The 21,802-nt window shown below is 35.6% G+C and overlaps 1 protein-coding gene across 3 annotated transcripts in view; it reads left to right on the top strand.

Moving 5' to 3' along the window:
* Positions 1–21,412, top strand: part of GEFmeso (Guanine nucleotide exchange factor in mesoderm) — a 221,402-nt gene extending 199,990 nt beyond the window's left edge. For all 3 annotated transcript variants that reach the window (XM_036362971.2, XM_036362972.2, XM_036362970.2), the window contains exons 2-8: positions 4,111–6,325; positions 6,412–6,606; positions 10,297–10,462; positions 10,533–10,686; positions 11,828–11,970; positions 12,147–12,363; positions 18,076–21,412. In XM_036362971.2, the coding sequence (XP_036218864.2) occupies positions 4,111–6,325; positions 6,412–6,606; positions 10,297–10,462; positions 10,533–10,686; positions 11,828–11,970; positions 12,147–12,363; positions 18,076–20,507 (5,522 nt within the window). In that variant the 3' untranslated portion in view covers positions 20,508–21,412. The remainder of the gene's footprint in view (positions 1–4,110; positions 6,326–6,411; positions 6,607–10,296; positions 10,463–10,532; positions 10,687–11,827; positions 11,971–12,146; positions 12,364–18,075) is intronic.
* Positions 21,413–21,802: the final 390 nt, after the last annotated feature.

Below are 21,802 nucleotides of genomic sequence, written 5' to 3'. Positions count from 1 at the left end.
GAGTATAACAGGGCTGAAGACGTAATTTCGAATTACAAACTCTACATGCAGCCATTTATATAAAACTAGTCTATGTTTTGAGTACTTTGAAAGTCTACTAATATTCGTGGAGTTATAATTTTAATTCTCGATTTAAAATTATAATACTCGTAAAATGATCCCTCCCTACATATTTAAAATGTTATTATTAAACAAAAGTTTTTATACCTTTGATATTGAGATATGATGTGTTTCAAAAATATGGAAGGGGAAATTGATAGCTAGGATTGTATGAAAAATATAAGTTAAAGCAGGTACTCTTTAGACGAACTCTTCATGCACTGAATTTTCGTTTAATTTCATTCGTCTTAGTTAAGAAACTTTTGAAATATCGCTAAATTTGACAACTCCAATTTCTCAACGAATGTTTTGATTATAATGTCCGTTAGCTAAGGGACTGACCTGGAAGTTTTTAATGTATTACTATGATTATCCAGAAGAAATTAAACTAAATGTTGTGGCAATAATATATCAGAGTGCTTGTAAAATACACACTTTTGTATTTTAAAGCAATTTTTATACTCTCGCAACCTGTTGCTACAGAGTATAATAGTTTTGTTCACCTAACGGTTGTTTGTATCACCTAAAACTAATCGAGTTAGATATAGGGTTATATATATATAAATGATCAGGATGAAGAGACGAGTTGAAATCCGGGGTCTGTCCGTCCGTCTGTCCGTCTGTCCGTCCGTCCGTGCAAGCTCTAACTTGAGTAAAAATTGAGATATCTTTATGAAACTTGGTAGACATGTTTCATGGTACCGTGAGACGGTTGGTATTGCAGATGGGCGTAATCGGACCACTGCCACGCCCACAAAACGCCATTAATCAAAAACAAATAACTTGCCATAACTAAGCTCCGCAATAAGATACAAGACTGTTATTTGGTACACAGGATCACATTAGGGAGAGGCATCTGCAGTTAAAATTGTTTTTAAAAAAGTGGGCGTGGTCCCGCCTCTAATAGGTTTAATGTGCATATCTCCTAAACCGCTAATGCTATAATAACAAAATTCACTGGAAGCAAATATTTTTAGCACTTCTATTGACAGTGTGAAAATAGTTGAAATCGGGTGGCAACTCCGCCCACTCCCCATATAACGGTACTGTTAAAAACTACTAAAAGCGCGATAAATCAAGCACTAAACACGCCAGAGTCATTAAATTTTATCTCTGGGATGGTATGAGATGACTTTATAGGAACCGCGTTCAAAATTAGACAGTGGGCGTGGCACAGCCCACTTTTAGGTGAAAACCCATATCTTGAGATCTGCTTAACCGATTTCAACCAAATTCGGTGCATAACGTTCTTTTCATGTTTCTATGTCACAGTGCAAAAATGGGCGAAATCGGACTACAACCACGCCTACTTTCCATATAACACCATTTTATATTCCATCTGATTATTTCACTTTCCACTATGCATATCAGGCAAAAATGACTGTATCGGGATAAAACTTTGCGTGAATAATGCGATTAAAGTATGCCACCTTGTGGCCAAAAATTGTCTAAATCGAACCAAAACTGTTTAAGCCCCTAAGTACTAAATATGTGGACCCCAGTGCCTATAGTTGACCTTCTACCGAAAATATCAGCCAATCCACAAAGAAATCTCAAACGAGTATACTATTTGACTTTGCGAGAGTATAAAATGTTCGGTTACATCCGAACTTAGCCTTAAAAGTATTTTTTTTTTAATTGAAAGAATTATCGGAAGTGTGTTTATATTTTAGTTTTAAGAAATTTACTATCTTATTTCATATAGTCTTATAAATATTAAAACACTAAATACTACAATTATTTTCTAATCGTTAATTTTTATGATAAATTCCCTACTTTCTGTTAAAAATCTCTCATTTTTGCCAACTCCCATACTCTGTTTAAAAATTACAAGAACTACGAGTATATCGTTCCGGCGCCAATGTGCTTCAGCTAACGATCCACTCCTGTTCGTTGCAAAAATTGACGTAGGGTCTAGTTAATGATTACCTCAGCATAAAAGTGCACCAAAGCTATTAACAATGCCATCGGCATAAACGCTCAAATCACTATTCAAATCAATTGGCCAATGTCGATACCACATGCCAAGTTAAATGCATAATGACATGCTGTGATAGGCAGGGTCCTGTTCTGGGATCAAAGTAGAAATCAATAGTTTGCCTGTCAGTGATGGATGCGTGCGAAAGCGAATTGCCTATGCAACAATTTGTTATTATTATTGATTTAACTTCAGGTATTTTGCCTCCTCAAATACACACACACTCACAAATGTATGGAGAACTTGCTGAAAACAGCACGATAAGCACGCTGAAGGACTCTTCGCCTCGAAGTACACAAATGCTCGAATTGATTAATTGAATTCTTTGGCTTGCAATGGCAAGCATTGCATTGTGCATAGGTTGCAAGTTGCATTTTTAATAATGCTTAGAGTGGAGTGTAGAGTAGAGCGCTCTTAATGCTATTCTTGGATATTCTCTTACCTTTTTTGCTTTCAAAACTTTTAGGTCTGATACAAAATTGTAATAAACTATTATTTCAATTATAAACTAAACTAAGCAAGTAATTACTTCGCGTAGGGCATAGACAGATCTTCGACTACGTGAAGTCTTCGTATTACTCTTATGATTTGCGTAAAAACTTACTGACTTTTCAACTGCCAACCTGCCACAGCTCGATGGTTATGGCTGGTGCTGTCAGTTCGTTTACCGCCATCAATCAATCGCTTATAGCATGTTCGTTTTAGCGATCACATGCAAATTTCGCTTACCACATACGAGTACACAATCAACTGCACACATATTTAGATGCAGTTAGTCTTATTTAATGCCAGCATTACTGGAGAACAACAACTCAATATTATTGCGGACGCTCTTCAACATGCAACAGATCAGTTGAAATCGCCACAAAATTTAAGTACTGCGTGCCACTTGCAACATTGTTGATTGCATTTGCAGAAAATTGCATGACTGACTAACTGTCTGACTGACTGGCTGCCTGGCTGATTATCTCAAGTGCGCCAGTGTATGTTGGGATGTTATGCCAAATAATATGGCACTTCGTTAACGTTTGCGGCAATAAGGTGAACATGTTGTGCATGCCACATAAATTAGTGCAACATTATTGACTACAGCAATAAAATTATGTGTGTCGCATTGCAGTGGCATTTAAATTGCATTACCTTTGTATTTCATTCCAGGGATGCCACTCAATTTGGTTTTGTGTTTTTGATTTGGGAAGGAATATAGATATATTGGACTTTTTCCACTTTACCTGAATAATTATAGTTGGGAAAAGTGCAGCATCAGTAAGCCAAGCAATGGGCGTTAGAATAACAGTCCAGATCTTGTAACACCATCAAGACTGGGCGAGCCTACTATGAGTTTATGCAAATATTAGATAAGCCAAAAGGCTTGTACTTGCATGATAAATAGCATTGTATGGATTATCACAGCGTACTTAGCCCTGAGATCTCATCCTGGCAAAATTGCGAAACATTAGTTCTGCGAAGGGTCTAGACCTTTCAATCGTGTGAGACAAAATATCTGCAACGGATCCCATTGCACCAATTTAAAAGAAATTCGGTATCAAGGGTGCAGAAACTCAAGAAATCTCATAAAACCCACCTAGCTGTTCGATGGTGCTTAGTTGGGTCTCACATGGAAATACATCGAGCCTAATGACAGTTAGTCAAACATATCTTTTAGTTATGATCTTATCAGAATATGTTACATGACATGATTACAATTTTCCTTGCTTTTATAAAAGTTTTAACCAGTTAAATGCACTTTGAGACTTTCTTTACGGAGCCGATGAACCTTCGGGTTGGCCGTGATTCAATGTATACATAATTATAGGCATTTTTAGTTGACTTCATAAGAAGGATTGTTATAGTTTCGTAAGTAAGTACAGAACTGAACAAAGAGTTTGAATGATAGTTGATGTACTTACTTAACTACAGCTTAAAAAATATATGCAAATCATGTTCGTTAACCACACACACATGCTCATCGAATTTACAACTGAACTAACCGATTTTATTATGCTTCTTCTTCTACTTTTCGTTAACTACAGGCAGCTCCACAGAATTGGCACCATCGCTTTTGGGCATATACGACACCTTGACGAGCGCGCTCGAGGCTAGCAACAAAAATACCAACAATAACACTAACAACAACAACAATAATAATAGTAATATAAATCAGCACAGCAGCAGTGGCGAAAAAATAAAAATTAGTGAATACGGTGACGACAACGCCTGCAGCATTGATGTGCATGCTAACGGTAATGTAAGCGTTGCAAGCAATCACAGCGACTCACCGACGCTCAGCAATAAGAGTAGTCGCAGTTCAAGTATCAGCGCGGAGGAAAAGTTAAGCGGCGAATATAGTTACCATATAGACGGCCACAACAACAACATTAAAAACAATTGTACTGACAGCAACAGAAATAAGAGTAATTGGCACGCTGTAGGGGAAGAGCAGCAACAACCTTCGCCTTCGCCTTCACCAGCGCTACCAAAGCGACAGTTAAATGAACATTTACCGGTGGCTGAAACTACTTTGAGTGCTTCTACAGACAGCGGATTTGGTGGTGGTCGCAATACCGCACTTGCTTTGCTTAACCTCGCCTATAGCAATAGCCACAACAACAGCTATAACAGCGTTCATAATCACAGCATAAAGCACAGTTATAGTGAGAGTAGTCGTAGTCTCAATTCGCTCTCATCTTCGTCCTCGTGCAGTCAACGCAGTAGCAGCAGCGGTAGCAGTAGCGGCTGTCAAAATAGTCCAACGGGCTCACGCTTGTCACGTGAAACACCAATTCTCCACAGCTCAGGCAGCAGCGGCAGTCTCAACAGTCCCAGCAAGCATCGAAATCAAATACGCATATTGTCACCTAATGTCCAGCGCATAATTACACACTCGGATGCGGAACGCGTGGAAACTGTGGATATAGACGCGCTACAGCAACAACCGGCGCACGTGACGAGTCCACTACAATCGCCAGCGTTGCATCACCGGTACGTGAAGAAAGCACCACCGCCGAGCGCAACTTCAACGCCGAACAGCATACACAAAGTAAAGCTCTCACACATACCGCTCTCTAAGATTACCGGCAAGTTAACGCAGTCAGGTAACGAATTAGTTGAGACCTTCGATTCCAGTTCCGAATACTTAGATGCGCTCAACTTTCACTCGTATTCTGAAGCAAAGCCCGCGCGCTGTCTAAAAAAGCCACCCACGCCGGCTATAGTTTCTATACCGTGTTTGGAAGGTTCTACTGGCGATGGTGAGATTACACCAACAAATAAAAATACCTTAGCCATTAAATCAAACGATTCGCTTGGTGCTTTCAACTTTAGCACCAACTACAAATTATCACTGCCGAATTATGAACGCCAAGAAAGTATTAAATTAATTGAAATGGAGCAATTGGCTACCACATCGCAAATGTTAACTGCCGCATGTGCACCGCCGCCACCAACCAGCTTGACACAGGCGGTGGAACACCAACAAAATCATAATCACAATAATAATAATATAAATAACAATAATAATACCTCCACCACGCTCAATACACCACCACCAATACCTTCCAAAGAGTTTATCGCCACTGCACCTTTGTCACCCTCTGATTTTGTAGAGACTTTGAACTATCCGCTAATCACAAAAGACCTCGCGTCACTTACGCTCAGTGAAAAGGACACCATGAACTCATCCATGACAAGCGTTGAACTCATCGAAGCTATTAATAAGCCAGTGATCTCTAAACCTTTAGTGCGCAGCTCGTCAGCAGCTTGCGCCTCAACTGTGTCCGGTTCACCCATGCTCACCTATGCGCGCTCTAAAAGCTTGGCAGCGAAGGCCAATACTTTGGGCGGTGCAGTGCCAATAAAATTGCCCACTGCGCAACAGCTGGAAGAGCTTGAGGAGGCGAGCAAAATGTCGGCGGAGAGTTTGGATCGCCTTACTGATATTAAGTCAAAGTTTTCGCCGAAAGAGTCACGTAAAGGTGGTCCAATGTTACCGGATATTGCCAAACTCAAACATCGTCCACTCTCTTCATCTTCCATTTGCTCAACGTCATCCAGTTCCAGTTCCGGTTCAGACCATCTGAATGGCAAGTTGGCCACATCATATTTGGCGAGTGTTGAAAGTCTGGCCGATCAAAGTGAGAATGAACTTATGGATCCGCATAGTGGTATGAGTGTTTTGGAGCGCGCAATGCTAGAGATAGTCGACTCTGAACGCAGTTTTGTGGAGGATTTGGGCCAGGTCATAAAAGGGTAAGTATTCGATTGTACAATTCTAAATTCTGCTTTTTAAGCTAAATTTTGAGTTAAGTTTTCTAATTTTATATATATTTTTATAGTTATCTTTCGGATTGGAAGGAACGTGCCTGCCTACGTTATGACGAACTGAAAATACTCTTCTCAAACATTGAAGAGATTTATGAGTTCAACTCAACGCTCCTGAAGCAGTTAATCAACTCTGGTATGGACCCAGGAAAAATAGCGAAATGTTTTATAGAATTGCGCGAAAGATTTGATGTATACACAACATATTGGTAAGTGAAAATCAACAGACAGCTAGAAATATTTTTCTTAAACAATACGCAATCTCCAGGAGAGGCACAAATTTTGATATTTTATTTTGGGAGTAAGGAAAAAGGAATTTTCTCTTTCAGGCTTCATTGAACATATATTTGGTTATATTGACATGTTTATACAAAATAGTGGTTACTGGACCAGTTTTTGGAATCACCTAATTCAAGAAAACTTATACGCGTGACGGTTAATCTTAGAACTCGTCCTAATTGAAACAAAATATAGACGGCTTCTAAATCGTTATAATAATATTTTACATTTCTATACCACAGACTTGTTCTATAAGCAACTGGCAACGAAGTTAGCTCTTAGACTGAGGGAATCCCTATCAGTGGTCTGTAATAAGGAGCTATAATAGAATAAAAGTTAGGTTGCACAGTGATAAGTAACTATACCAGACTACTGCAGTGTCTTCCAACCGGAAATCGCAGCAATAAAAGAAAGCCTTCTTGTTCTGTCAAAGAGTGTGCGCATAACGAGAAATATATTTATATATACATATTGCTTTGAAATCACTAAACTCTCTTAGGGTTTCATCGAAGATGGTGAAAGAATACCTTGATCTCTTAGTGTATCTAAGAGCCTATTTCACGATAGACATACTTTTGGTAACTGTGCAGCAGAAAAATTTGCCAGAGCAGGCATCACCCTATAATTAGATTCTGATAAAAAGAGAATTTATATGCCCTTTAATTTTATTCAACACTTTGTTCCCTTCTGTTTTAATTTTAGGTGTGTGACTTTACTAAAATACAAGTATAACTAAAACTAAAGCGTTGCCTATATTTAGGAGGATGGTTAAAAATTTACTAAATAAAATAGGGTACTTGTATATTAAAAGGATAGAACCAAAATTTAATAAGTAGAAGGATTAAATTAGATAATTAAAAAAAAATGAAAAGGTAATACTTAGCTTGGCTTTGCATGTCTAAAGGTCGGTCAGTAGTCTTTTAGTTCTTTGTAAATTCTTGTTTTATACATAGGTATATTGTATTGTCTCTTCTACCTCGTTTGTCTAATCGGATTTCGCACAACTGGCTTGCCAATTTCGTGTGGCTGATTTTATTATTTCAAATTCATACGATTTTCTTTTCACCAGAACGGACACCAAATTAAATTTTATTTGCACACCAAAAGCAATGGTGCATAACAACAACATCAGCGCTAGCCAGCTTTGCGCTGTTCCAACATGGTTAATCAGTTAACAGAGCATGAAAGTGGTAGAAGCGTGCTCTAGTAGAAAAGAGAAATAAATGAAATTAATAAAACACAAACAGCAAAGTAACCAAAATAATAACAACAAGAAACTAAACCAAAAGAAAACGATGATCTTGATTTCTTTACGAGAACAACCAGGTAGAAATTAGAAAAGCGAAGAAAAATTGCGCTTTTGCGGCTTCCCATTGTGTGCACACATACTTTCTTAGTACACGGTAGATGGCTAGAATATTGCCTACACAACTTAGTTGTTGGTCTAACGCGAACGTGGCAGACAGCAGTGCAGCGAGTGATAGCATAACAGAGATAGGCACGCAGCCAGTTGAGACAGTCCAGTTACTTCATTTGGCAAACGGCCAGCCAGCCAGTCGGCCAAGCAATCAAGCGGCCAGTTAACTATGCAGACAGTCATGACGTCCGCCACAAACATACATACATAGATAGGTGTCTAGTTAGTTTGCTGGTACGACAGTTAGACAAGCGCTGAGTGCTGCTCCACTAGCTGCCTCCAAAAGTGTGCAGCATTGCAACCAAACTGGTGGATATGGATGGTCGCTTAGATTGGTGGCTGCTTAGAAGTTCGTTGCTGTCAAACACGCCATCTATTACTTACTTACTGTTTGTTTGTTGTTATTGTTATTTTTATTGTTTTTGCGCTTATATGCATCGCTGGCATTCATATTTACTACAACTTGGAGGCATGAGTTGGAGTCTTGAGCTCCAGTAGATACGCTGATAGATATTCAGCATGAAGTGATGACATTACCAATAAGCTATTCGGACAGTTCTGGGCTAACTGTGCAAAAAGCTGCAAAGCTTTCGTGGGAGTGCTGCGCTATCAGTGCGCTGGCGGTTGTTTTCTGTCACTGTCAGTTAGTTGAGTGCATGCTGACAGGCGAACAATACACGTTTCGAGTACTTGTTGCATGCTTGCAAGTTGCCACAACACACCGTGATGGCATCTCTTGTAGCAGACACAACAACAAAAACAACTCAAAGAAATAATAAATGAAAAATGCAAAAATGACGATTTCATGATTGTGATTTGCATTCTTTGCTGCTGCCACCAAACGCCGCGTTGCAGCGCCTCACCACCCTCAGGCTCGCCTTGGCCACTTTGAGGGACATTCTGTCGCTTTGGTATTTGACTCCTACTGTCAGAGCAATTTATGTGCTATGCTTGCATATTTTTTATTACTCCGGTAAAGTTTTGCGTTTTTGACAGTTGCACTTTGGTTGGCATTTGAAACTTTTGTTTGCAGTGACCCTGCCAGCGGTTGAGTTCTCGATTTGACAATGGTGATTTTTATTGGGCGATAAGTGTTTGTTTTGTATTCGAGTTACTTAATAAAAAACAAACCAAAGAAATAAATTCTTGGCAACACAATAATCATTTAAGCTTGGCTCTGTATTGAGTTCAAAATTAATTGGAATTGAGTTGTTAAGATTCCATATAAGACATTGATTTTTATCGGTCAGTTTAAAATACAGCTATATGCTATAGTGATCTGATCTGAATAATTTCGTCGGATATTGTACCGTTGCCTTGGACAATAATTTGTGCTGAATTTGTTGAAGATATCTTGTCAAAGTACAGAGAGAGAGACAGAAGGGCATGGATAAATCGACTCTGTTCGTTACGCTGACAATTTATACATATGTACGTTTATACCATATTTTAGAGGCTCTTCGACGGTTGTAACAAAACGCGTGCCAAACTTAATATACCCTGTTCAGGGTATAAAAAGCTCACCTTAACCTCAAATTTGATTTTTCAGTGATGCTCAAATGTTTGATTACAATAAATAAATTGCTAATTATCGTTGATGGATGACCTTGTTGAATAATACAAAAATTTTCAAGCGTTTGGGTTAACGTTTTATTAGAACAGAGTTACCACCTTTATTTAAGTTCTAAAATTTTATCATATAATATGTAATTATTCTTTGCAATTACAATCCAACAAATATTCTGAAATACTTGCGTTAAAGTATTAGTCAAACAGAGTTGCCACTATTACCAAAATACAATAAAACAAATAATACATAATTATATATTGTAAAATAAATAATAATTTTAAAAGTGACAGCCAAAAAGCGTAATTATTCGTTACTGAGTTGCCATCTGACTATAAACTTAATTTAGTAAAAAGGAAATTTTTTAATCAAATACTTGACAGCGGTTAATAATCCAGCGCTTGCCCTAAATTAGATAAGAGTTACCAACTTTATTAAAATTCTTAATTCTAAAAGTTAAAATAATAAAGTAATTTAAACATCTATTTTATATGTAACATTACTTGAATTATCTAATAATATTTAAGAAGAAATATTTTTTATCATTTAAAAAATCCGAATCTTAAATTTCTTAAAAATAGTATGTTCCAATATTAACACATTTGATCGATTTTCCCCGTTTGTCTTCCCTTTCAGTACAAGTTATCCTGAAGCCATATCACTGCTGACCAAACTGTTACAGGCCACACACACCAACGCACTGCTGACGTCCACACAAAAAATGTTGCAACACAAATTGCCACTCGGCTCATATTTGCTGAAGCCAGTGCAACGTATACTTAAATATCATCTGCTATTGGACGTAAGCGCCCAACACATGAACAAATATTCGGTATATTTTACTTACATGCAGTTGTCTGTTTGTCTTTTAGAACCTTCGTAAGCATTGCGATGTGAAGGAAGTGTTGCAAGCCTACGAAATCATGCGACAAGTGGCGCGTAATATCGATCAGGTGAAGCGTAAGTTGGAGCAACAAATAAGAGTTAAAGAACTATCTGGTATATTGGACGGTTGGTTGGGACCAGGTGAGTTGAAAGGAGGGGATGTACTACCATATACAATATATAAAGTTTCTGAAAAGAAACTTGTTTTTTTTTTTTTAATTATTAAGTTCTGTTAGTGACAGTAATCTTAAAGAAAAATTAGTACTAGTTTTATTTAAAATTAGTTATAACTTTATTTGCTGTTTTACTACTAATCAGGGTTTGTGTGATTTTGAAAAATGTTTACCTGGAGGGAGTTGCCAAATGAGTTGAAAAAAGAAAAACAATAAAAATGCGAAATGAAGAAAGATAAGATCGAATAAACTTTGCTTATAATAAATATGAGTTTTCAGAGTGGCCACCTAATATACTTTACTTAATTGAATAAAAAAGTTGAAATTTTTCTGTATTATCGAGTTTAAAATATTATACAGAGATTGCGTTTTTCAAATCTATCTAGTTCATATTAAAAATATTATCTCTTTTTATACGTGTATAAGTCAGATTTTTGTGCTGGCTTGAAAGATATTAGATTAAGGTCGGTTGCCAGATGAATTTAATTCTAAAAAATAAATACAAATTAAAAACTTAATAAATGTTGATATTATCAAATTTAATTAGTGAGCTTTATTGCAAAAATATTATTTTTCAGAGTTGCCACCTGTATATAATTTTTTAATTTATTTTCTTGTGTTTTAGAAATGAAGTGTATAAGTTTATATTTTGTAGTACTAAGTGTGTGTAAATTAAATGTTATGTAAAGGTCGTTGCCCCCCTTATTAAAAATTTAAATTAATATTAAAATTAAAAAATTTCAAAATCTAAGAAAAAGGTAATTGTAATTTAAAAATGATATATAGCTATAGATAATTGAATAATACGTTGTTTTTTTTTTATTTTGAGCTAAAAGTCTGATTTTTGTGTTTTATTTAAAGATATTAAGTTTTAATTAGTAGGAAAATGGATTTAATTCAGAAAAAATGAAAAAGCAAAATTTAATAAATGTTAATATTAAGAAATTTGATTAGTAAGCTATAGTTCAGATATATTATTTTTTAGAGTTGCCACCTGACTTGAATTAAAAAAAAATTTTCATTTAAATGAAATGTGGTACTATTAAATACATTAAGCATTTTTTTTATCACTTATCTACATTTTAATTTCACTTCAATATATTCCCTAGAACTCACCGTTTTGGGCGAACTCCGCCAAGAGGGTCTCCTCATGGAGCACAATAAACCACGCATGGTCTTCCTTTTCGACACAATGCTGATCATTACCAAGTCCAAAGAGGACAATCGTCTGCAATTCAAAAGTTACATACACGTAAGTTGTAACCATAAAGTGTACACAAGAAAACACATGTCATGGCCACACCAGTTTCCATTTCGATGACAGCATATTTCGTGCGCGATTTTTTTTTTTTTACTACAAATTTCTATATTTATTTTGTACTCATTCATTTCCTTTCATCTTTTTTGCTTTCGTTTTTTCTCACACAGCAAAATAATCTAATGCTAAGCGAACATTTACCCGGCGAACCGACGAGCTTTTATGTAATACCCTACCATGAGCCGCGTAATCAAATCAAATTGACAGCCAAAAATCGTGACCAGAAACGTCTCTGGGCGCAACACATTAAAGGAGTCATACTCGAAAAATTCGACAACATACCAAATCGCGCTAAGGAGTTGGTCTACAAGTTGGGCGATGAGGAAGGTATGAAAACGCACACACAAACATACACACAAAAACACATACACATTTGTATTCATTACACTTACATTACTTATGAGCTGCAGGCAGTTGGGCGGCAGTGCTACGTACATATGTATATGCATACATAACGGGAAGCAGTTGCCACCGTTAGCACTCGAAACTGCTGAAATTATTTGTTTTTGGCGGCAACAATAACACTGCCTTGGTAGTTTGTCATCTTTAGTTCGCGTGCATTTTGCTTGTTTCAATATTTTTTTGTTTTTAATTTTTTTATATTTTTGTTTGCATTTTTTTTTTCTAATTTTTTGTTGAATTTTTTAAATTTTAATTTTATTTTCTTTTAAAATTTTTTTTATATATTTTTTTGAAAATTTTTCACATATGTTAACATACATACATATACTTCTTTCAGGCATACAAATTCGTGCATATTCCATTTTGCTTACATAAGTAGGTTCCTATGGAATTCAACTTGCTTTATTCCCAATTTTTTCGTTTTGTTTTTTCTTTTTTGTCATGTAGTCTGCCTATGCTCCTTCTCTCTATTTCCTTTCGGCGTAAAGCTTTTTTCATTTTATCTTTTATTTTTGCTGTTCATTTAAATTGAAAGTTTTCCCTTTCATTGTAACTTGTCGCGGCGTCGATGTGGCGCTTCTGTGCCAAACCATACTTATGTCGCAATATAAAAGGTGAGGTGACAGTTATACAGCAAAAAAGGAAGAAACTACGATATATGTGTCGAGAAAGCAATTTATTTGAAGCATGTTAGTGTGCAATTGTTTTAACCAAAGTTTTGTTTTTTTTATTATTTTTTCTAATTTCTTTTTATGCTATTTTCTGGTTTATTTTAATTTTTGTTTTTGTACCACGAAGTATGCGGGAATATGTGAATAGGGAAATATTTGCGCTTAGGGAAATTCACAGATAATTGGCACATTTTGACTTGCCACATAAATGATTTATAGTCTTCGAAGTTGAGCGTGCGCAGTGTAGCCCTTTTTTCGGTTAGCTATATTTCTTATATCTGTCAACGCCGAAAATGAATGCGCAAATTTTATACACATGAAAATTATTTGTGCAAAATTGACATGCAACATATAATGCAAGCAATTAATTATTTGAAACAAGTCAGGGGATAGTTCCTGGAACCAGATTTGAGCTGTCAGTGTGAAGTCGACATATTTTTGAAACTTATCTGCGGTAAAATTGAAGAGTAAATATTTTCAGGACCTTTATTTCTAGTTGGAGGCACAATTTTCAGGAATTAATGCTTTTTTTATAAACTTTAAATTTTTTTGGCTTAAAATACGCAAGGTACGCCGCTCTAAAGACAATATAACGTTAAAAGTAATTAATTTTGTCATTAAAAGTTCTCGAGCGGTTTATATTAAACATTTTATATTTTTAATGCAAATTATTATTTTTAAACATATTATGAATAAGTATGAATTTTTATTTTAGTTATTAGGTTATTTTGGGCTTAGGTATGTGATTGCCTTTCACGTATATTTAATTAAATTCCGTTTTCCATTCATTGTTTTATGAGCTTAAAGTCAGTAATGAAATATTTTAATATTTTTTTGGACTGTGCTTATTAAAATTATAGTTTCATCTCTTATTTTTGGTTAGCTAATTTTTGATAATACTTAAAACTTTAGAAATTGGTCATAATATTATATTATATGATATATGCAACTTTGTTCTACTAAAAATCTCAATTATATATCATTATTATTATTGGGTTTTCTCAAAAGTATGGCTTTTAATAATTTCATTACCAAATTTCTGAGATCGTGCCATTGAAAGTAGTCCTACACCATTAAATTACTTTGCTTAACATTTTTTTGTGAATTTTGTCTGAAGCTTATTACCATTAAGCCGACAAACATGTCTGTGGCTATAATTTTCAAACAAATTTATTTTGGTTCGGTCAAGTTGTTTGATCCAAACCAAATTTTTTTTTAGCCATTTACTTGTTATTTCTTTTCTTTTTATTGCTGTGCTTAATTCGCGTTGAAAATTCTAGAAATGCAATTCGAAAGTATTTTAGTATTCGTGTTATGTTTCTAAAATAATAATATCTGAGGTGGTTCCTAATAGGGGTTGTAACTGTTTTTTGAATAGAGAGTTTTCAATCAAAATTATCATAATATTTCTGGAAAAGTTAGCTGATATCAACCTCAGAGCGGTTATAATTAATTTGATGATGTATTATACAGATATCTTAGTAGTATAGTATATTATATATACAAGGTATAACATATCGCTTTAATGTATATACCTATGCATCACTGTGTTATCGATAAACTCAAAACTCGTATTACGAAAATTCGTTTAATTAAAAATAAATTATGTTGTATTTGATAAAAAGCAATTAAATTGTCTACCTTTAACACATATCATCATTTTAATAAATTTTTTTATCCGTTTCATTTATTTTCCATTATATTTGTATTCTGTTCGTCCTTAACATAAAAAATTACATTAAAGTGTAAGCACTTAACATTAACCTGTATATAGCAACTAACATTTACCCATTTTTACGTTTTTACCCAAGCAATTTTTTCTGTTTCTCCCCCTTTTTACAGTGGAATAAGGGCGTTTAGTTTACGTGGCACGCTTCTACAATAATAAAACAATATAAAAACTGAGTGAAAAATTAGCAAAAATTAAAAAACAAATAAAGTAAATTAAAAAAAATTATAAAAAATAACTAAAATAAAATTTTCTCATTTAAAAAAATAATAAAAATTAAAAAAAAATTGTAAAAATTATAAAAAATTAAAAAAAATATATTACAAAAAATATTAAAATTAAAAAAAATTATTAAAAAATAAAAATAAAATTAAAAAAATAGATATTCAAAAAAATAATATAATATAAAATAAAAAAAAAAAATTTTAACAATTAAAACAAAATTATTAAAAATTAAAAGAAAATTGCAAACTCAAAAGACTTACAACAACTACAAATAGTTACAATGCAGTTATAAACCGCACAGCTTGTGCTGGCCAACGCTAATCCTTTCGTTTTCGTTTCCATTTCTACAAATATTTTTATTCCGCTTATTTAAATAGTTAAATTTTAGACATTGCGCACAAGAGTAACTAACAATTTAACATAAAAGCTTAGAAACGTAGCTACAAATTTTTGTTTATACCGTCACAAACAAGCAAAAATACTCGCTAAATCGGCCATCAGTGGGTTAAATACGCAAGTAGTAAGTACACGAATTGAATTAATTAGCTTGTTGTTGTTGGTGTTGTTTATTGCTGTTCCTTGCTTAACTATCACGTATATACACATACATATGTATGTATACAAGCATACATATGTAGTTATTGAGATTTGCAGCTCACGATGCTACTAACATTCAGTCATTGCTTTCAAAAGTAATCACCGTAATTGACCACATCATAGCACCAAATTGTAGTTGCGATTAATCATGACTTCATCTAGTGTTTGCATATGGTTTACAGTTTTATTCTTGATAGAAGACGGCATTTGCTGTTCTCATGTTAAAATTTAATGCATGTATCTTACATTTGTAAATTCGTACTTATTGCGAAGGGAAGCTGATGATTATATTGTTAGTTTTATTGTTGACCATTTTGAAAACAATTTTTCGCCCTTTACGAATTATTTAAGTAGCAGGTGGTTGTATATTTCTTATACCATAAACTTTAAATTCATGCAAAAATATTGAGTTCCCTATTTTACTTCGAGATTAGTACTTTAAATGCTAATATTCTTAGTTTTTAGACTATCGACGTTGCCATAATTAAAAAGAATTCTTGTAGCAGTATGTGGATGCAGCCTGCTCTGAAAAAAAGTTGCCCAAAACTATTTTCAACACCTCTTGCATATTTTAAAATTATGAAGAATTCTTCCTTGATAAATAATTAAATCACCAGAAAATTTCCAGAAACTCTTGAGCACCTGACTCTACACTGCGCAGTAATCTGTAGACGCAAGTATAAGGCCCTTAGTTCTGTATATCCTACTGGTCCCAGTGCAAGCCTTAATTTATTTCGAATCTATTTTCTATTTCCAGAAAATTTTGTAAAAAATATTTCTTGCAGTACGCAAAGCTTGCGCTCATTCGCTGCTTCAACTACAGAATTTTTTAAAAAATTTAACAGCTGTCAGCCATTATTTTATAATATCCAAAGGTTTAACAAAAATTGTACAAAATGCACTATATAGAAGGAAAGTTTTGTTTTCTCTATTTTTATAGAGGGATTATATCATATACTTCACACTTGTGTTAGTAGCAAATATCAAAAAAAAATGTTTATTGCATTTTCTGAAAGTATATCCCTTTCATATGAATTCTTCCAAATTTCACAAAGATCTGAGCACTAGAACCAAAGTTACAGCTGCCAATAGCGGGTGCTCCCAAGTACGTGCCAAAATTTTAACGCGTTTATCTCAAAATGATGTTTTTCAAAAAGTACCGTTGCTGTGAACAAGGTTTAAAAAAAAACAATTTTCCCAGAGAATAACTGTTTATAACTCCTTAATGATATGATTTATTAACTTCATAAACCCCTATTTCAAATGCATGACTCGGAAATAAGTTCCCTTATACCATAGTATAATTTCAATAAACCTTAAGATGTTACCGAGAAGCTCAACGATATTCACAGGTTTTTTGTTTTGAAGCCCTAAAGAAGTATATAACTTTTGAAAGCATCGTCATTCCTTCACAGAAGGAAGACTAATTTTACTATTGTTTACCTCACGCCGATCAAAGACTGAAAAATTTTAGTTGAAAGAAATATTATTTGTAAAAAAAATCTATTTAAAATGTAACTAAAATATGACGAATTTACGATACGAAAATAGTTTTCTACTCAATAAAAACACAACTTCCGTCCATAGACTCTTTCCTGTTCGTGTATTTTGAGAGAGACCGTTTTCGAAACCAGTTGAGAGAGGATGGTATTCCATCCAGTCGAAGATATATAATTATAATGGAAACAGTTAAAAAGAATCTTGGCAGTAGCCTGGCGGATAGAGCTCTACTATGTATGTTGAAATATTTGTGTTAAGAAAGCCGTGTTGTTGAGAGGTCTGCGCTTTAGTTTCTGAGTTGATAGCTCAATGTTTTAATTTTGAGGATTAAAAAATTTTAGGAGTCGAAACTGAAAATTGTGTAGAATGATTCTATGTTATGACCAGTGGTTCCTCAGCAGGCAATGATTAACCACCCTTTAGAGCTTATGGTACTTGGCCTGAAAGTATACATAACCCACAAGTCATTTAGAGAGGTTCAAAACTTGTCAAAAACTCACTGAGCTCCTACTGAATTTTAATATACAAGTAGGTGTTTGATTTATAAGTGCCCAAGTCTCCACCTGACCATAAAGAATTTTTTAATAGTAATATTATTAACTTAGTACCAGTATTGAGAAAAATCGGAGACCTCAACTCCGTCGGTGTACATATGTAAATTAATTTCATCTTTACGTTCCATTATTGATTTGTATGCGTCTCCGCAGCGTTCTGACAGCACATACATTAGTTCGTCATTGCACACACACCAGAGTAGATTTGCATTGCTGTTGCAATAGCAAGCACAAAATGTTTGTGCCGCATTTTGTATATGCCACACGGACTGCTTTTATAAAATCTATTATTTACAGCAACTTTTCATTTCAAATAACTAAAGACATAAGAAATTAAAAGTGCTTACTTACTTGCTTGCAGATCGCACACCGGATAAGAACACTTGGAAGTGGAGTCTACATTCGACTTCGACAACTCCCGTTTACTTGGAGCGACGCAATCAATACCGACGCAGCGAGATACGCAAATGTTCGAAATTCAAACGGAAGACCGTCACCAATTCCACATCTTTCGATAGTTTCAATGAGCTAGCCGAAAATGCAGCACGAGAAATACCAACTACAACAACTGCAAATGATTTGACGACAGCAAAAGAAGGCAAACCACTGGCACGCACCAACAGCATTGACGATAACATGTTGCCCGCGTTGCATAAACTCGCCGCAGTCATTAAGAATAAAGGCAAAGCCGATGAGGCTGTGAAGTCTGATAACGCGGATAGCGGCAGCGGCAAGGAGGTGAAACATGAGCACACTGCAACGGTGAAGGAGGAACTGAGTAGCTGCATAATGCGTGATCAACGACGCAGCGCATGCGCTTCGCCCAAGTCACCGCTATTCGGTTTGAAGGCGCTGAAAGAACGCAGCAAATCGGTGCCACGCATTAGTTTCCAATGTGAAGATTTAGATGAGGAAAACGAGTCGCTGCACGGCAGCAATACCAATCTCGATGCGCGCAAATCGAAGTCGAGCAAGTCAATTGAGGTGAAGCAATACAATCACAAGACAATACCCAAACGAATTGCGACATTGAAGAAGCAACGCACTGGCAAAACAAAGGAAACCTGCAAGTTCTACATGGATTTGAGTGAATTTGATGATGCGCCCAAAACTGAGCTAAAGATTACGGAGTCCACAGAAAATCTACTAGATGAGGAACAAGTGGATGGCAGCAGCAGCGCGCAGAAGGATGCAAAAACGGTTACGCAAAATCTAGACAGTATACAAATGCAGCTGGAGAAACAATGCGAGGAGTTGCTGACAACGTTAAAGAAGAAAGACGCTGATATAATATTGGATCTACTGAAGCAGAATAAGGAGTTCGAGCGTATAGCAAAGAAGAAACAGCAACGCAAACGCACAGAGCAGGGTGGTGGTGGTAGTGGCAGCGGCAGTGGCAGTGGTAGCGCGCCAGGCAGTCCTGAGTCGCCAGACTATCCGCTACTCAATGAGTTACCGCCGCGCCCGCCTTCGCGCTCACCGCCGCCACTCGAATCTGAGAGTGAACAAGCCGTCAACGACGCGCCCCAAACAACGCCAGACGAAGAAGAAGACGCAGAGCCTATTTATGAGTCACTGCTGCGCAATGTACATGTGCCGTATAAATTCTCGCCGGTGCTGGGACGTTCGGTATCAACGCAGCAGTGCAAGACGCGCGAGCGCAAATCACCACCAGTGCCGCGTCCGGAATCAGATTATGTCACACTAGTTTACTCACCAGAAGGCGCGCTACAAAAAGTTGGCAACGAAATGCTGGCAGAGCGCGCTAGCAGCGGTGGGACCCAATTGCGTCGTGATGCCATTGAAACGCCGCTAGATCAACGCGACAGCTCTGGCTCGTCCACGTCTTCCTCGACCTGCACGCTAAAACGCGATAGTCAAAGTACAGTCATCAATGTTGAGTGCGCTTCAGCGAGCAATATTTCAATGATCTCCAACAACACCAGCAATTCGCACACTGAAGCTATCTATGCGCGCCCAATACCAAAGAATCTAATGAAGCGTTTATTTAGCACCAGCGCACACACCGCCATCGGTATGGGCAGCAAATCTTCACATGAGAATATATCCTCGTCACACAATTCTTTATTGCCGCGTGCGCGCAAATCCATCGATAATATAGCGCTCAGCTTTGGACGCTCGAACAAGCCGCCCGAGCGACGCGTCTCCGATGTAACCGAAATGTGTCGTCAGAGCATACTACACCGGCAGGGTAGTGAAGCGGTGGGCGAACGCATGGCACACGTCGACTACGCCGATCCGCGTACACTCTTCACAGTCACCGTCAACGCTAGCTCAGATGCATCGCTGCAGCGCGATTCCGTCTTCTCGCTCACATCCTCCAATGACAGCGTTTGCGATCAGAAACGCGCCGCCAGTTCAACGCTAAGCAGCGATGCCAGCAACTCCGATTTTGTATACGAAGATAATGTGGAGGCTTGTCTGGAGAATGATTTTCGTGATTCGGCCATTTATAGTGATGATAATGAGAAGCGCACAGATTATGAGTCCAGCGATGGCATTAAGCGTCCCAACAGTCCACCACCGCCGCCGCCACCGGCGCGCAATCGCACCAATCCCGAGTTGCCGCCCAAGCCAACTGGCATACCGCGCGTCAACATCAATAAAATTGCGTCGCCGCGCAAGGAATTGCCAGCGCCTTCACCGTTAGTTAGCGCCGATGCGCATTGCTTTGCTGGTAAAAGTGCGCATATTGTTATCTGCCCGCCGCACTTGAGCGCGGCGGCGTCGCGCAGTTGGGTGTTGCAGCAGATCGATAATTTTAATAAGTAAGGCTCCGCTAAGTGCGTTGTACACTAGTGCGCTTTGTTTGCCATAAATAGTTGAAGTTGAACGACAGATTCTTAGTGTTTTACGCGCATACAAATTAATATGCACACTTTTCACATACATACATACATACATGAATAACGATGGCACATAAAATTTTCCATATACAAATATATCTACTTAAAATAAAAATAAAAAAAATTTACAAATATATATTTTTACTTTGTTGACTGTTGAACGCCAATATGCTTACAGTATATTCTTAATGCTTACTTAATTATATATATTGAAAACAATAAAATATGTTTACGAAAATTATATTTACACTCGCTCGCATTTGTACATTTTGAATATTAAGTTATTATAATACATACCTATAAGTATCTTGTTTAACTTTAAGCAGCGTCTTTGCGGCGTCTCTTGTGCATTAATTATCGCTAGAACATCTATGTATATATACATACATATGTATATTTATATCATTTTCGATTTTTATATTTTTTGATTTTTTATATTTCGTGTTTTGCTGAAACACATAATTTTCTTGCGCCTTTTACTCAAAAAAAAATTTAAAATTAAAATAAAATGAAAAACTTAAATTTAAACAAAAATTATATTAAAATAACAAAAAATCCATAAAAACTACAGAAATATTTATAGAAAATCGAAATCGACCGCTTCTCGATAGTCTTTCTGTCCACAATTAATCAAACGTTAGCGAAAAAATGTTTGGCGCGCACATTTTTACAGTATATACACGTACATATATATGAACCACTCAATTTATTATGTAATATTTAAAATGTAATACGAATTGTCGATTATACTGAACTTTATGCATTTTTAAGAAGTTTTGTAATTCCGATGAAACTTAAATATTTATAAACATATTTAGCGAATTGTTTAAATTGTGTGTTTTATTATTATATGTAAACAAATTAATTGAACTAAACATATTTGAAGTTATCTACAAATGCAACCATATTAATATATAAAATTATTAATTAAAATAAAAAACAATAACAAATCAATTAATTGAAATTAAAAAAAATAAAGCAAAAAAAATATTTTAAATATTAAATACAAGGAAAATTAAAAGAAATAAGAAAAAATGAAAGAAAATTACAAGAAATAAGAAATAATTAAAGAAATTAAAATATTATAAAAATTGGAAAAACTTTTAAATAATAATTCCTTAATTTTTAATTTTTTTTGGGTAATATTTTTTAGAAGTTTTCTTAATTTTCTTAAATTTTTTATTATTTTCTTACTAGTATAATTAAAAAATGAATTAATGA

Source organism: Bactrocera oleae, chromosome 4, assembly GCF_042242935.1.
Source record: "Bactrocera oleae isolate idBacOlea1 chromosome 4, idBacOlea1, whole genome shotgun sequence".
Taxonomy (NCBI): domain Eukaryota; kingdom Metazoa; phylum Arthropoda; class Insecta; order Diptera; family Tephritidae; genus Bactrocera; species Bactrocera oleae.
This window is presented reverse-complemented; position numbering and strand designations above follow the sequence as displayed.